The sequence below is a fragment of the Ammodytes marinus genome (genome assembly GCF_949987685.1).
Source record: "Ammodytes marinus genome assembly, chromosome: 23".
NCBI lineage: Eukaryota > Metazoa > Chordata > Actinopteri > Uranoscopiformes > Ammodytidae > Ammodytes > Ammodytes marinus.
The window spans coordinates 10326367-10342028 of record NC_137227.1 but is presented as its reverse complement, the minus strand read 5'-3'; the positions used below and the strand labels follow the sequence as shown (position 1 = coordinate 10342028).

At 39.9% G+C, this 15662-nt stretch overlaps 2 protein-coding genes across 4 annotated transcripts; both read left to right on the top strand.

Annotated features, from left to right (window-relative positions):
• Positions 1-1394: 1394 nt before the first annotated feature.
• LOC307269484 (uncharacterized protein) lies at positions 1395-3188 on the top strand (the record flags this gene model as incomplete). Its single annotated transcript, XM_080052460.1, has 2 exons — positions 1395-1671; positions 2755-3188. The coding sequence occupies 2 exons, from the start codon at positions 1395-1397 to the stop codon at positions 3186-3188; spliced, it is 711 nt and encodes a 236-aa protein (XP_079908586.1).
• Positions 3189-4531: 1343 nt separating this feature from the next.
• Positions 4532-15314, top strand: tspan5a (tetraspanin 5a). 3 transcript variants are annotated; one of them, XM_080051586.1, is made up of 10 exons: positions 4532-4922; positions 6158-6208; positions 7034-7180; positions 9357-9527; positions 10482-10607; positions 11102-11149; positions 11421-11537; positions 11675-11736; positions 13331-13372; positions 13707-13818. In XM_080051586.1, the coding sequence occupies exons 1-9, from the start codon at positions 4842-4844 to the stop codon at positions 13341-13343; spliced, it is 816 nt and encodes a 271-aa protein (XP_079907712.1). In that variant the 5' UTR covers positions 4532-4841; the 3' UTR covers positions 13344-13372; positions 13707-13818. The 3 variants fall into 3 exon arrangements, with proteins under 3 accessions (XP_079907712.1, XP_079907711.1, XP_079907710.1); XM_080051585.1 differs by lacking the exon at positions 13331-13372 and adding an exon at positions 12087-12205 and having other exon boundaries at positions 13707-13763; XM_080051584.1 differs by lacking the exon at positions 13331-13372 and having other exon boundaries at positions 13707-15314.
• The last annotated feature ends 348 nt before the right edge of the window (positions 15315-15662 follow it).

Sequence of the window (15662 nt, the reverse complement as noted above, 5' to 3'; positions counted from 1 at the left end):
TTTTATTTCAGTGTCAGTCCTAGTTTTCTCCAACATAGTATCCCTTATTATTCAATTGGACAATCCATTACAACCTGGCAAGAAAGTATTACATTATAAAACAAAACAAAACAACACTTTATATAGAAAAAAAGTTAAGTGAATTGCGGGTAAAATGTGACAAATTATTTTTAAATATCACAATAACAATGCTACACCAAGACTGAAGTTTTGTAAGGAGCCAGTAGGGGTCAGTCTTAGCCAGAGAAAATCCCACACACATTAGTGAATCACTGTAAATATGCGAACCCTCATCTACAATCTGCAATGAAAGTTTCATCACAACTGGTGGTACAGTAGCTGAAACACTGCCATTTAAATTATAGCACCCCATCAGACCAGAAGTGTTTTAGTGTGTTTATATACAAGAACTCACATCTGTCCCAAGCGTAGTCGGAGTGGACCAGTCAAATCACAATATTCAAATTACACTGAAATATTAAAAACATATACTCACTGAAATTACAGGTATTGAAAAGATCCTTTAACACAGCCTGTCTATCAGCTTACCATCATGTCAAAGCAGGGAGACTTTGATGAGACCCTGTAAGTTGAAGTGCACAAAAGCAGGAGCTTGGGGTTCTGAAATGAAAAACAAGCCATCATTAATGATACCAGTTAAATCTGTGTTAACGAAGTACATCCATAAAAAACTATTTATCATTCAAACCACTGCATCGGAAATAAACACAAAGTCTACTGTATGTATGGCTTTGTATAAGGTAGACATGTTCTCTACAGATTACAATGGGGCACTGGGGACACACTTTTAAGATTCAAAATACAAAGTCTAAATGTTTGAGGTAAAATGTTGAAAAACATATATATATATTATTCACTAAAAATAGAATTAAAAAAGTCAGTGTATATGACACATAGATAATAAGATGTTAAATATAACTGATTTGATAGAAATACAACTCAATCTCAAGACCTTACAAGTCAAATGTTCCTAAAATATGTCTCAGTAGCAGGGAGTGCTTGTTCGTTATTTCTCCAAGATGGAGAAAAACACTCTTTGTCGCACATCACATTGACGTTACATCACTATGGCCACAGTCATACTGCTTGCTTCCAGTCACAGTGGACGCTTTCCAGTCAGTGCTTGCTAGTTCATTACAGTTCCACGGTACAGTGTTTGTCCAAAGGGAAGCTACATTCCTTAGCTTCAAAATGGGGACTTGCTTCACTAATTCCTGACAGCCCCATGTGGTTCCTACATACCTATTAGAGCACGGACTGTTACTCTAGCCCAATAGCTTGCCAGGTGGAAGTTCTAGCAAGAGCTTTGACAGACAAACAAGTGAAGAACCAGAATCTTATCAGCCATATTGGGAAACATTTTTCATCTGAGAATGGTCTTTATGGGGATTTTTGATGTAACCTTGGTCTTCTTCTTGCTATGCTCGGTCACAGGCCTTTTGCAGACGGACCACCGCAGAGATGCAGAGGACGACCACGAGCTGAACAAAGCCATTCTGGAGATGCTGCATATCAATAAAGTGTCAGCCAGCCACCAGGCTAAGCCCCATCCATACATGAGGAGGATCTACCTACGTCTGGACACACTGGAGGCTCAAGATCTAGGGAGCTCAGATGGGACCCTGGTGCAGAGTTTTCGGAGTGTTGTCGGTAAGGATCTGAAATCAATTACGATCATGTTTTAAAGGTGGAGTGAGTCATTCTGGAGAATGCGTGTTGACATCACTTTTCGACAAAATCAGAGAATAGACCCTCTCCTGTAAGCACTGTGTGTGCGCTGAAAAAAAAATCCATTGTTAATACACAGCCTAGGCTCTGTAAACTGGTAGGTAAACAAAGGGAATGTAAACAAAGGGGGGCACCGTAGTAAGCAACATGCCCGTTTACAGTGCCTAGGCTGTGTACTAACACTGGATTGAACACACAGTACAGACAGGTAGCGGATATTGAGGAGATATTCACAGATTTGAACAAGAAAAAAATTTGACAAGAATTCTCCAGACGCGCTGACACCACCTTTAAAGGTTATCTTTGTATCCCGGGATAACGGAATCAAAAAGATAGATGAGCATGGCCACTTTTGCCTTCCATAAAATACACACTTAATACACAAGAAATCTACCTGCTTTATAGCTATAGGTTTTGCCGGAGGGCGGTAGAACAGGCTATAACAGATACTGACACAGAAACAGAACATCATGATTAGACTGCATTAGTAAGTTTAAAGTTGCAAGGTGTAACTTTGGGTGTGTCGGAGAAATTAAAATGTTTCTCAGTTATATTCTCATAACTGAATAAACAAACTTTCCTAACAGGAAAATTAGATCTGTGGAACACTGTTTGAAGTTAAAATGCTACCGTAAAAGTTCCTGTTTCACAGTTTTTGTTTACAGCAGCGGTGCCCACAGTTTTGTTTACAAACATATTCTAGCCTCATGTTTGGTTCCAGGTGCCTCAAAATAATTTTGTTTAGAGTTATGATAATATAATGATTTAACACTAAGAATTACATGTAGACGATATATGTTTTGTGAACTCACTGCAGGCTCTGCAAATGTAAACAAATCCCCCTCCCCTGAAACTGCATCGTGCACCTTTAAAACGTCTGCTGATCTCCTACCATACACTCATACTTTGGAAACCAACAGATGTCAGACATTGTAGTGCATCTACACAAGTAAGCCAAACATCTGTATTTTGCATAGTATGAAACTGATTCTCTGGCTCACCCAGGTCCACGCGAGGCTCCTGCGGGCTGGATCTGGTTCAACGTGAGCAGCCTGAACCCTTCCATGCTGGGCGCCGAGCTGGTTCTGTTCAGGAAAAGCCTCCACCCGGGTCCCATCAGTGTGACCGTCACCCTGCACAGTGTGACGGCCTCAGATCAGGGGGCTCTGACAGAGGGGGAGCTGAGTGCTGCTGGCCTGGAGGAGAGACTGCTGACCCTGGACCAGCGCCCACCGTCTGGATACGATGTGTTTGATGTGTCGGCCGTCCTGTCCGTCAAGCCCCCGCTGGAGGTGCTGGGATTTCAGCTGCGCTACAAGGACGAGAGCGGGAGCCTGGTCCTTCACCAAGCCCTCACACAGAGTCTCTATGTTCTGGACCGAGGCTCTCTGAGTGAACCCTTACTGGTGTTTTACCAGGCACACCCCCTCCACATCTAGGAAAGAGCAATGGGATCACCTTAAGTGTTGTTAAAGGTGTCAGCGATTCTGGAGAATCCTTTTTGTCAAAATATTTTTTTTTGTCAAAATCAGTGAATGATCCTATGATCCCATAACTGTCCGTTCTGCAAGTGTGCTGACAAGAAAATCCAGGGTTTATACACAGCCAAGGCTCTGTAAATGGGCATGTTGCTATGTATGGTGGGTCAGTACAATCCCCTTTGTTTACATATGCGTTTACAGAGCCTATGCTGTGTATGAACACCAGATCATTATTTGTTTGAGATGTTCTCACCTACCCCACCTTTAAAACATACAGTATCTTAACGATTATCTATTAATCAGCCTTCAATGTGGTTTATATCATGTGCATTGTTTTGCACAAATTGTCAAATTTGTAAGGACATAATATAATCATCAAAAAAAAACCTTGTTTCATTTTTTGTTGACATTTGTACCGGCTCTAGAAACTTGTGAGGGGAATTTGCATTAGTGTTCAGTGTGCCCTTCCTTCCAATAATATAGCCTTTACTTATACAGTATAGTTACACTATTAATTGATGTAGGCTACTGTCGATATTCTGAACCAGAAGGTCAATTTTATTACCATCTTTTATTTTTAAAGTTGCCACTGGAACATTTTAGTGCTGTTGAAGTTCTCCTGATATCATTATCTATCAATTAGTACCGATTAATTCATCACAATGACATCAGTATTGGTAACAGCTGTATAAATATACTAGAGCTGGAGAATGATTAGGCTACTGTAAAGGCATTCTTGTATTTCCTGTGAAAACCTTCAGAGTAAAAGCTGGTGACCAAAATTAAGAAATGTAAATGATCAAACAAACTAACCAGCAGATTTACATTGTTGTAAAGGGTCTAATAAAACTATTACAACTGTTACAATGTTAAAATGTTTTTATCGGTTGGTCATCTAATATTTCTGGAATTTCAGGGTTTTTATAACCAGTTAAAGAGGAATTTAAAATGTGTAGCTTGATTATTATTATTTTATTTTTAGGGCTGAGAGATTTGTTTTTAGACTAAATTGAACAGTTTGACAGCTTGTATATACGTAAAACAAAAAGATAATATTAACTATACTTATTGTTATAACGAAGGTACATGCTAATTATTAATAGCCAATTATTATTATTGTTAAAATAATATAAGTATCAGTATCTGTATTATCATTTTGTACACAATTTAAGACACAGGAAGTTCCCCACACTTCCTCTGCTATGATTGGTTTCAGTGTCCGTCCTTCAAATCTTTTTACAGCCAATCACTGACGACCACCCGCAGCAGCGATACCGCCTCCTGTGGGCGCCGAGCACAGAGGGACCGTTTTCATCCTGCGGTTTTGCTGCTTTCGGATTCACGTCCCTTTAAACTATTTTTCGTTTTTGGGCGTTTCAGTTAACGCGTCCACTATTCCTCCCATCATGCCCCTGGTGCGGGTCTGGAGCTAAAGCGGCTACTGAGCGAGCACACTTTGAAGGAGGACAAAGTGAAATGCATCCTCGGGGCGCTGAACCTGTTCCCTCCCGCACACAAAGCCTGTGAAGCAGGCCGTGTTTTTTTTTTTTTTCCTTCTTCTCTCCCTCCATCTCTCTCGCTGAGCCTCCGCGCCGCCTATGATGCTCAAACATGACGGGGAATCAATACAAAGGCAACGAGGTCAGCTGCTGCATCAAATACTTCATTTTTGGATTCAACATCCTGTTTTGGGTAAGAAATGCATTATTTATTTATTTTTCTGACTGCGCCTCTTTCAAGTGTAGTTCGGTTATTATTGTCGCGTCCACTGCTGGCCAATGGGGATGAGGAAGGCCCCAATCATCATAACGGTACCGTTATCTTTCAAGTTCATATTCAGGGTCAGATTTATTCGTTATTTCCGCGTTGTATGCGTCCTGTTATGCCGGATACAGTAGCTACTGGTCGGGGGACAGTGCAGTGCTAATCGGCTTTTTGTAGTGAGTGGGTAGGCAGCACTGTGAGCTGCAGCAGGCTTACCATTCACCTGAGACCTTCATGCAATATATGCAAGGTGTAATCCATTTCATCACAGAGCTTAAACTCTCTCCTCACAGTAGGCCTAGTTTGTTAGTTTAGAATGTAATTGACATGGACGGCACAATTACATTGGACGAACCAGATGTATTCTTTTTATGTTTTAGCATGCATGCTAGTAAACAACACTAGTCAACAGGAAGCCTTTTGATAGAAAGACAAGTAGCCTAATAGCCTATTATAAGGTAGAAATAATAAAGAAAGACTGAAATAATGTAATGTGCACTGCAATCACAGTGACAGTGATAAAAGAGCAGCAATATGTTCCGTCAAATATCTAGCCGACATGAACTATATAGCAAAGGCAGCATGGTCAGACAACAAAGTAGGCTAGCCTATAGACATACATGTTGTAAAGAGTGATGTCATACAAATTTCAACATAAAAAAAATTATGAAAATAAATTCCCCATTGTCCCACTTATCCAGTTGATCAGAGTTTTGCTTGCATCTGTTCCCTTTAGATTTGGTAGTTTTCCATTGGGTGTTAATGTAGTGTTAATGTAATGTAGTGTCATTACAGAAATATGTACAATATAAATTAAGAAACATATTGGATCATTTTAAAAAATGGGTAGGATTCTGACACATGAATATGACAACAATAACAGCTAATGACACAGACAGAGAGAGGGGAATTGGCCTCACATAATCTTTACAAATGCGCACACACACACACAACTTCCTTTTCGCTGCCTCATTAGTAATATAGAGAGATACCAAAGGCTGACGTCAGAGCAGAGCAGACAATCTCTGCTGATCCCATATCAGCGGTGCCACAGTGTTCTCAAAGGAAATGTGTTTTTATCCAACAAAAACAGCCAGAGGCATCATGTCATTTTGCATCAACATGTCTTTCCAATTATTTAACATGCCTGTGGTGTTGTGCAGCTGCTGGGCATGGCCTTGGTTGCAGTTGGACTGTGGGCATGGAGTGAGAAGGTGAGTGGAGAGACTCTTATGAGTTATTAATAATCATCATATGGGAAATACAAATGCAGTATTCCAAAATGCAATTTTATGGCTGAATATTTTCTTGTTTTAATTTAATTTTGATCAATAAGGTCTTTTTTTAATTAAATTACCTACCTAATTACCGGTACCTATTCCAAATTAAGTTCCAATAATCTTTTTATAAACACTGGATGTGATGACTATGTGTAATGTGAAAGGGGTGGCTTTAATACCCCCTTTTCCACCGAGGCAGCTTGGGGGGACGATACACAATCGCCATCAGTAGCGATTGCACTTGCAGCAGAAATTTGCGGGGCAACAAGAGATGAGAAGCCTATATACGTATGGAGACTCACAAAGCAAAGCAAGAAGCAACATGTAAAAATAAATAAACTAAATGAAATAAGTAAAAATACATTGTATTGGCCGCTGCTTTTGGTTGTCCTGCTTAAAGTGAGCGTTAATTGAGACGTATACAGTGATGTCATGGCGCTCTCTAGCGTTTGTGGACGAGCGAACCGGTTTATTAATAAGTTTGCAAGTTGAACCAACTATTTCGCAATAGCAGTAGCCCAGTTTTAAAACATGGTTCCTGTCTGTTGAAAAGGGGTGTAAAAGTGCCTTACCAGCAGAGAGCTATAAACTAACTGCACCTCTCTTCTCTTTTTTGTTGTTGTATTATTTATGGTTGCTGCAGCCTTTTTGCCCTCTCTGTATTCAACTATATATCTTCTACCGTATGCAAAGTCACTGTGACCTTAAAGACAGGCAGCTGCCTCAGACTGACTGTGTGTTGTTGTGTCTTCCCTCCAGGGCGTTCTGTCCAACATCTCGTCCATCACAGACCTGGGGGGTCTGGACCCGGTCTGGCTCTTCATGGTGGTGGGCGGGGTCATGTTCATTCTGGGCTTTGCCGGATGCATCGGAGCGCTGCGGGAGAACACCTTTCTACTCAAGTTTGTAAGTTCGATTTTCAACTTTCAAGCTGTAGTGATGAGTGATCAAAATACATATACAGTATGTCACAAAAGTGAGTACACCCCTCACATTTCTGCACATATTTTATTATATCTTTTCATTGGACAAAACTTAAGAAATGACACTTTGATACAATGTAAATAAGTCTATTTACAGCTTGTATAACAGTGTAAATTTACTGTCCCCTCAAAATAACTCGACACACAGCCATTAATGTCTAAACTTAAGGCAACAAAAGTGAGTACACCCCTGAGTGAAAATGTCCAAATTGGGCCCAAAGTGTCAATATTTTGTGTGGCCACCATTATTTTCCAGCACTGCCTTAACCCTCTTGGGCATGGAGTTCACCAGAACTTCACAGGTTGCCACTGGAACCCTCTTCCACTCATTTATGACGACATCACGGAGCTGTTGGATATTAGAGACCTTGCGCTCCTCCACCTTCCGTTTGAGGATGCCCCAAAGATGCTCAATGGGGTTTAGGTCTGGAGACATGCTTGGCCAGTCCATAACCTTTACCCTCAGCTTCTTTAGCAAGGCAGTGGTCATCTTTGAGGTGTGCTTGGGGTCGTTATCATGTTGGAATACTGCCCTGCGACCCAGTTTACGAAGGGAAGGGATCATGCTCTGCTTCAGTATGTCACAATACATGTTGGCATTCATGGTTCCCTCAATGAAGTGTAGCTCCCCAGTGCCGGCAGCACTCATGCAGCCCCAGACCATGACACTCCCACCACCATGCTTGACTGTAGGCAAGACACACTTGTCTTTGTACTCCTCACCTGGTCGCCGCCACACACGCTTAACACCATCTGAACCAAATAAGTTTATCTTGGTCTCATCAGACCACAGGACATGGTTCCAGTAATACATGTCCTTAGTCTGCTTGTCTTCTGCAAACTGTTTGCGGGTTTTCTTGTGCATCATCTTTAGAAGAGGCTTCTTTCTGGGATGACAGCCATGCAGACCAATTTGATGCAGAGTGCGGCGTATGGTCTGAGCACTGACAGGTTGACCCCCCACCCCTTCAAGCCCTGCAGCAATGCTGGCAGCACTCTTGCGTCTATTTTCCAAAGCCATCCTCTGGATATGACGCTGATCACGTGCACTCAACTTCTTTGGTCGACCGTGGCGAGGGATGTTCTGAGTGGAACCTGTCCTTTTAAAGCGCTGTATGGTTTTGGCCACCGTGCTGCAGCTCAGTTTCAGAGTGTTGGCAATCTTCTTATAGCCTAGGCCATCTTTATTTAGAGCAACAATTCTTTTTTTCAGATCCTCAGAGAGTTCTTTGCCATGAGGTGCCATGTTGAACTTCCAGTGACCAGTATGAGAGAGTGAGAGCAATAACGCCAAATTTAACACACCTGCTCCCCACTCCCACCTGAGACCTTGTAACACTAACGAGTCACATGACACTGGAGAGGTGAAAATGTCCAAATTGGGCCCAATTTGGACATTTTCACTTAGGGGTGTACTCACTTTTGTTGCCTTCAGTTTAGACATTAATGTCTGTGTGTCGAGTTATTTTGATGGGACAGTACATTTACACTCTTATACAAGCTGTAAACTGACTACTTTACATTATATCAAAGTGTCATTTCTTCAGTGTTGTCCCATGAAAAGATATAATAAAATATGTGCAGAAATGTGAGGGGTGTACTCACTTTTGTGACATACTGTATATATACACACATCAAACACACTAAAAATTGTGTACTCTTCCGTTCAGGTACATTTTATGTCTCGTGTTTCACATTGTGCTGAGACTAATTAGCCCAAATGCAGGCTTTGAAATTATGATAAAAAGAATATAGAGGTTAAAAATAGTAAACAAAATAATAAAGATATATTTTTTTATAGTTATTTTTTTTCTTGTCGCTGTAAATAGCTTAATAAAACTGACAATACTACAAATTATAAGAGATGATAGAACGAAAATGTTTTCAATGTTGCACATACCCTTGGCATTGAAATGGTTCAAATGTGTTCTCTCTTTCATGTTGTACCCTGAAATTAGTCAAAAGGCAACCTACTGTGTCCTCTTAAAAAAAAATATATATTGTACTCTTGAGGGAACAGACTTAGAAAGTGTACCTGCAAGTACAGAAATGTTCCTGTCTCGTGCCTCCATTTTTGATTCTCTGTCTCCCTGCTCCAGTTCTCTGTGTTCCTGGGAATCATCTTCTTCCTGGAGTTGACTACAGGCGTGCTGGCGTTTGTCTTTAAGGACTGGATCAAAGATCAGCTCAACCTGTTCATCAACAACAACATCCGGGCGTACCGCGACGACATCGACTTACAGAACCTCATCGATTTCACTCAGGAATATGTGAGTGAAAAAAAACATGGAAGCGTTAAGAACATGGTTAATTTAAGGTTCGGGACAAAGGTTTATTCTACACCATGGAAACAATAGTATGACAAAAAAAACACATATTTACACAAAATCGACTTAACAGGTTTTTTCCAGAGATTTCAATCATGCCGTGCTTTCAAAAAAGGGAGGTTATTTTAATTTCACAGACCACAGAAGTAAATTCAGTATTCCAGTTTGTAACCGTAATCGCAGCATGATGTGTACTGTGAAAAATGTGGCCAGTATAAGTTTATATACATGTAAAATATAACAATTCGTATTCAATACATATTAAGCTACCTCTACAGGCTGCAATAGTACTTACAGGCAAAGATCACAGATTAAATGTGTGAGGCCATCAACAGATAGAGGCTCTACCTCTATTTCCACTGAGGTAAACCTGCTCAAAGGCCACATGCTGGTCTGAATACATCCTTAGTAAGGGGAGCAATTAAGATTATCAGGACAACCCAGTCCATGTGGGATGAATTCAATTCTATTTAGGTCTGAATCTGTCCTCTGTAAAAAAAATAAAAGGGTATTTTATTATTTTTGGGATGTATAGTCTAACAATTACAATTGGAACTTTTACAGGGTGCTTAACACTAACTTTCAAAAGTGGTTGTCATCCCAATTGCCAAAACTGAAAATATGGTTGCCACTTTTAGTTATGTTAGCTTACTAATGCAAATGGGTCAGAAAATAAATTTGTATTACATTTAAAAGAAACTTTAATAAACTATGTAAAACTGTAAACTCATGTAGGCTGATAGAGGAGTTTAGTGTGGGAAAAAAAAGGAGGAACACATAGCAAAAACCTGATTCGACTGACAAAATACTGAGTCGGGAGGGGGGGGGGCAGCCCTATGGCAACCGTTACCGTGGAGCCCTGTTTAACATATTGTGCCTGTGTCTGCCTGGCTTTAGTGGGAGTGCTGCGGTGCATTCGGAGCAGACGATTGGAACCTGAACATCTATTTCAACTGCACCGACGGGAATCCCAGCAGGGAGAAGTGTGGCGTCCCCTTCTCCTGCTGCACCAAGGACCCAGCGGTACACGTTTGAACCGGCTTACACCCGTTTGAATTAGTGGAATATTCTTATGTGTATTTAATACTTCAGCTCCGTGAGGTGTTTAAAGTGTTCAGCCTGAAACTGTTCCTCTCAAGGCTCATTGAAATAGCCTTGGGGAAGAATAGAGAGTGGTAAAAACTGTCAAAAAGGCCCTTTGTTAATAGACAGTAAAATCTTAATGATGTACATTTGTGTAGCACTTCGAGTTGTGAGTCAGCATTTTATTGTTGTTTGTCTAGCGCCACCATCTGGTCAAAATCTCTCCAATACCTTATTGTCAAATATATTCACATAAGTCTCTGCTGTACGTTGTGTTTTGTGCTAGTTCACTTTTAATTTGAAGCCAAAGTTGACTTGGCTGTAGACTGCTGCTTGGGTTCGTTCTTATTCAGTTTTACACAAAACGTTGCTCCTTTCATAATGCTGCTTTTAAATAGGTTAGATAGGTGAAAGTGTATTCTTCTCGTCTCTAGGAAGATGTAATAAACACCCAGTGCGGATACGACATTCGAGCTAAACCAGTAAGTAACGCACACACCTGCTTCACTCACTCACCATTATATGTCATGTTTTACATTAAGTAAGTGAATAAGTGCGAGTTATTTTACTTACAGGCTGCTATGGAAGACATGATTCGATGAGATATTCACTTATATATCAGATATAAATTGCAACTCTACTTAAACACACATGCTTGCTTTCACATTATAGACTTAAGTTTCCAAAAATGTAACACATTGACTAGCAACAGAAGAAAGAACTGAAATTCAAAGACATGTTTGTTCCCCACAGGACTCCGAGCAGAAGGACTACATCAATACGAAAGGCTGCGTGCCCCAGTTTGAGAAGTGGCTTCAGGACAACCTCACCTTAGTGGCCGGGATCTTTATAGGAGTCGCACTACTGCAGGTCAGCTCACCTCCATTCACACCCTCTACCTTCACATCTCCCCGAAACAATCTGAAACAAAAGCATCACTATTTATTTCCTTATTGAAGACATCTTATGCTGGCTTTTTTTGTGATCATTTTGTATTTCATCCACAGATCTTTGGCATTTGTTTGGCCCAAAATTTAGTGAGTGACATCGAAGCTGTGCAGGCGAGCTGGTGAGAGAATGCTCCTTTACTTTTACTGTTTCTCATTTACACTCATACAGACAGAACTACCTGTTATTCACCGTAACAGTTTCATTCAGTCAAAGTAAGATGCAAAGGTGTAAGGAACGTTACAAAGAAAGAACAACCCTGATAGTAAGATTTTGTCCTTAGCAGCAAAAATGAACAACAAGCATGCTCCAGAATCGCTGACTCCACCTTTACATTAAAGTGCGCAACTTTGACCGTTTGATTGTTACCAGCAGTAGTTCCCTTACAAGCTGAAAAGTTACTGAGCTTGGACCATCATGATGCCAGAAACTCACCTCACCCGTCATTCTTCCTCCTCCATGCTTCATCAGGGTGCCCCCCCCTCTCTCCATGCGTCGACCCCCACTCCAATCCAGCAAGAAAGCATCGGCTTACTACTACGCATGAGAAACATTCACACACGCATATGCCGTATGTGTGTTTGTAGCCGGTGGGTGTGATGGATCCATTTGGTTGTTGTGTGTTTTGTCGTGAGCATAGTTGTGATTGGGAGGATGAGCTCTGCTTGGTGTTGTGTTGTTGTTTTTCCATTTAGGGTCTGTTTGTAAACCTGGTACTGTTTTCGTATTTACTCTCCCCTAACTGTGTCCTATGGGAGCGAAAGTGTACCAATGGAGTCAGTGCCACTGGAGTTTTTATGTCAGTTCAATACATCCGCCAATTATTGATAATTCCCACTTAAATAGTGGCCTCGTGCTTCTCCTGACTAAAAAAGTTCAACCAATAAAATCATCAGAATTGTATTAACAATTCCCGTTCTATCATATCCAACTGCCTTTCTCTATCTAGCTAATAGCATATTGATTAACACATTACATTAACCCTTCACTGGCCTGTTCAACAGGAAAAACAACACATGTTGAAAACAATAAGACCATATTCTTTGGACAAAAAGATATTATAATTTGAATTGAGTTATCGTTCACGGGCACATAGACCTGTCTCTTTAAAGCGCTCCGTCGCCTTATTGGATAAAAACGAGTGGGATAATCGAAATTGTATCTGGCAATTACTGCAAAGCTGAAGGACTCGGAGACCTGTGTTATTAACTGTGCAGACTGTTAAAGTGATTACTGTATGTATATAGAGTGATTTAACACGTATATTAACACAAAAATATCACTTACTTGTCCTTTAAAAGCTACATTTAAAAAATATGTATCCAGTGTGACTGCATTTCAATGGCCTTCCCACATGTATCTGCTGAGCTAGAGAGTTTGGCTGTTTTGCATTAATGAGCTGTGGAGTCAGTCATGTGACCTGGACAACAATCCGTCCTTTCTTCCACCATCTGCTCACTGTGACTTTGTCCAACTGGAGAAGTCTTTTCTCTTTCCTTCTTTTCTCTGGCACAACCCCTTAATCCATAGTTTTCCCTCTCCAGCATTTAGTTAAGACTAACTGATCCTTGGCAGAAAATGGTTTCCCAAACACACCCAACCTAACCTATAACTTGTCTGCTTTCTTCCTGTTGTCTCTTCCAACTTTTATTTTGACATTATTGCCTCTACAATAAGCACATGATTTATTGGCTTTCTAATATCCTCTTTTGCAGTTTCTTTACCTAATGCTGAAGCAGTATTCCCACTCTTAACAGGTAACACTTTTCTTCCGATGAAATGTTTATTTTTTGCTGCATGAATTAAATTCAGTGTAAAAGCCCCTGTAAACCCAAATCCACAACATCCTTTTGACTATGTCATTTGGGGAGTTAGCTGCATAATAGTACACATCTGAAAAAAGAGTTAGGCATATTTAGAAATCCAAATTTAAGATATTGTCATTTAAGTTTGATCAACTCTTACAGGAAAATTCAGTAAAGACGAGATGGGCATTTTTTAAACTATGTTAGACCAGGTATCCAGAGGCTTTAACATTTAAATTGGTTAAAAATGTTAATTAGATTTTGTCTTTTTTTGTTGTTTGGTCAGCCTGGGGTCTCTGAATGCTCCTCCGTGGACACGTGGCTCAGAGGACTTGCACCGCTCACCTGCACCACCATGTGCACTCCAACCAGCACCTTTATTTTCAAGGCACTAATATGTGACACGCTCTGTAAATAACACTGTGTGCGACTACTGTATAAAAAAAAGAAAAAAAAAAAGACCACTGTTTGAGGGAATGGATGGCCAAACAAACACTACATGCCGATCGTTTTGATAGCTACATGTAGAGAGTTTTGATACATCTTTTTTTGATATTAAATGGTTATTTTTCACCGTGGAAATAACACTCCATCTCTACAACACCCACCCGTCATGTAGGATTGTGAAATAGTTGTGTACAAGGAACGTGAGGATCTGCTTGTTTTAAAGTTCAGTGCTTGCTGTATGTACCCTGTTCGCCACTTGGTGGAGCAGTCGCGAAGATCTACGGAAGTTCTGAAGTGACAAAACTGTCTCTTTATCGAAATAACACCTGCAGGATTTTTGTGTTACTTCTCCTGCTACAGAAATACGGTCCAAAAAATATTCTCCAGATGCTAACTTATCTGACATGAAAGATGAAAATCTACAAATGACTTCTACTTTTTAGCATAGCGAGTGACTACTAAACGAATAGACAAAAGGAACAGTTAGTGATGGAGAATACATTTCACTACTACTGGATCCCCTCGGCTGTGTGCTACATATTCCGAGAACTTTCAATGAAAAATGTTTTTTAAAAAGGAATTGAAACAGTTAGGTTTTGGCATTGGTACCTGCACTCCAGTAATGATACCCAGTCCTATCAAATTATGCCCCATATGATAAAGAGACATTGTAATTACTACATAGCTCTTATGACAGTTCTCACTGTTATGACAAGTGAACCTTTTAATTTACACTTTTTTTTTTAAAGTTTTATTAAAAATTATAAACAAGTTGAAGCCCTTACAGGCGTATGACTACATAATTAATGTAGCCGTAACCACACTGTCATTTCATTTAAATTCTGGTTGTATTTCTTCCCTAAATTACAATGAAAAAAAAAGTCTGGCTAATGTCTCACTAGTATTTTGTTGCAGATCTGATCAGTATTCACAGCATTAAATGAAGAACGTCTTAGTCCAAGGCTAGAATTTTCAAAACAAAGTGTTAATATGTTTTTTTATCAGTGTTTCTTTTGATGGTTGAAGTGATTCTTTGCTCATAGCATGTATCACTGGTTTTGTTTGTAGCAAAGTATTTGATCAGTAAAGTATGTTTCCTCAGATTGATATGTGTGGGATATAGCCTGAGTTTTTAAGCTACTTAAAAAGGGGATCAACAGCGTTTTTTTGATACTAAATATTTATTGTATGTTTGTTTTGGTTTCATAACTCTGCCAGTGTATAATTTGGAACTGTGGCTCTACTGATAACTGTCTATGTTAAAAGGTTATAATGAGCTCTACTATGGTCCTGCTGTATAGAATTCTCACTCATCACTACCTGTACAAATTCCAAGCATAGTTTTTAGACGATCACAGTGTGTCCCACAAACATTGTATTGTTACTACCTCCTCTATAATTCCCTTGTCTCATGTCCCATGTTGAAGTTGGACTGATTTTAATAGAGTCAAACTAATTAATAAAGGTGGCAACAAAAAAAGACAGCAATTTGTCTTCCATATTTTTGACACCATGAGCTCTCTGATTTGTGTATGAAGAGCACTTCCCACGCATCATCTGTCAAGTGTCCCTGGATGTCTTCAATGTCTCTTGCTGCTGGTTTTCAAGTATTTCGTTTATTTTAAAAAAAGCTACAGAGGTCGGCACTGTTTATTTGAAATACTATCTGGGCTTTCTTTTTTGGGTTCAAATGAACTGAATATGATATTTTGAAGGGGTAAAAAAAAACATTAAGTCGTACTTCTCTTAAGATAAAACAATGTTGGAGCAGTTTGTAATTCTCTCACTGAGCTGA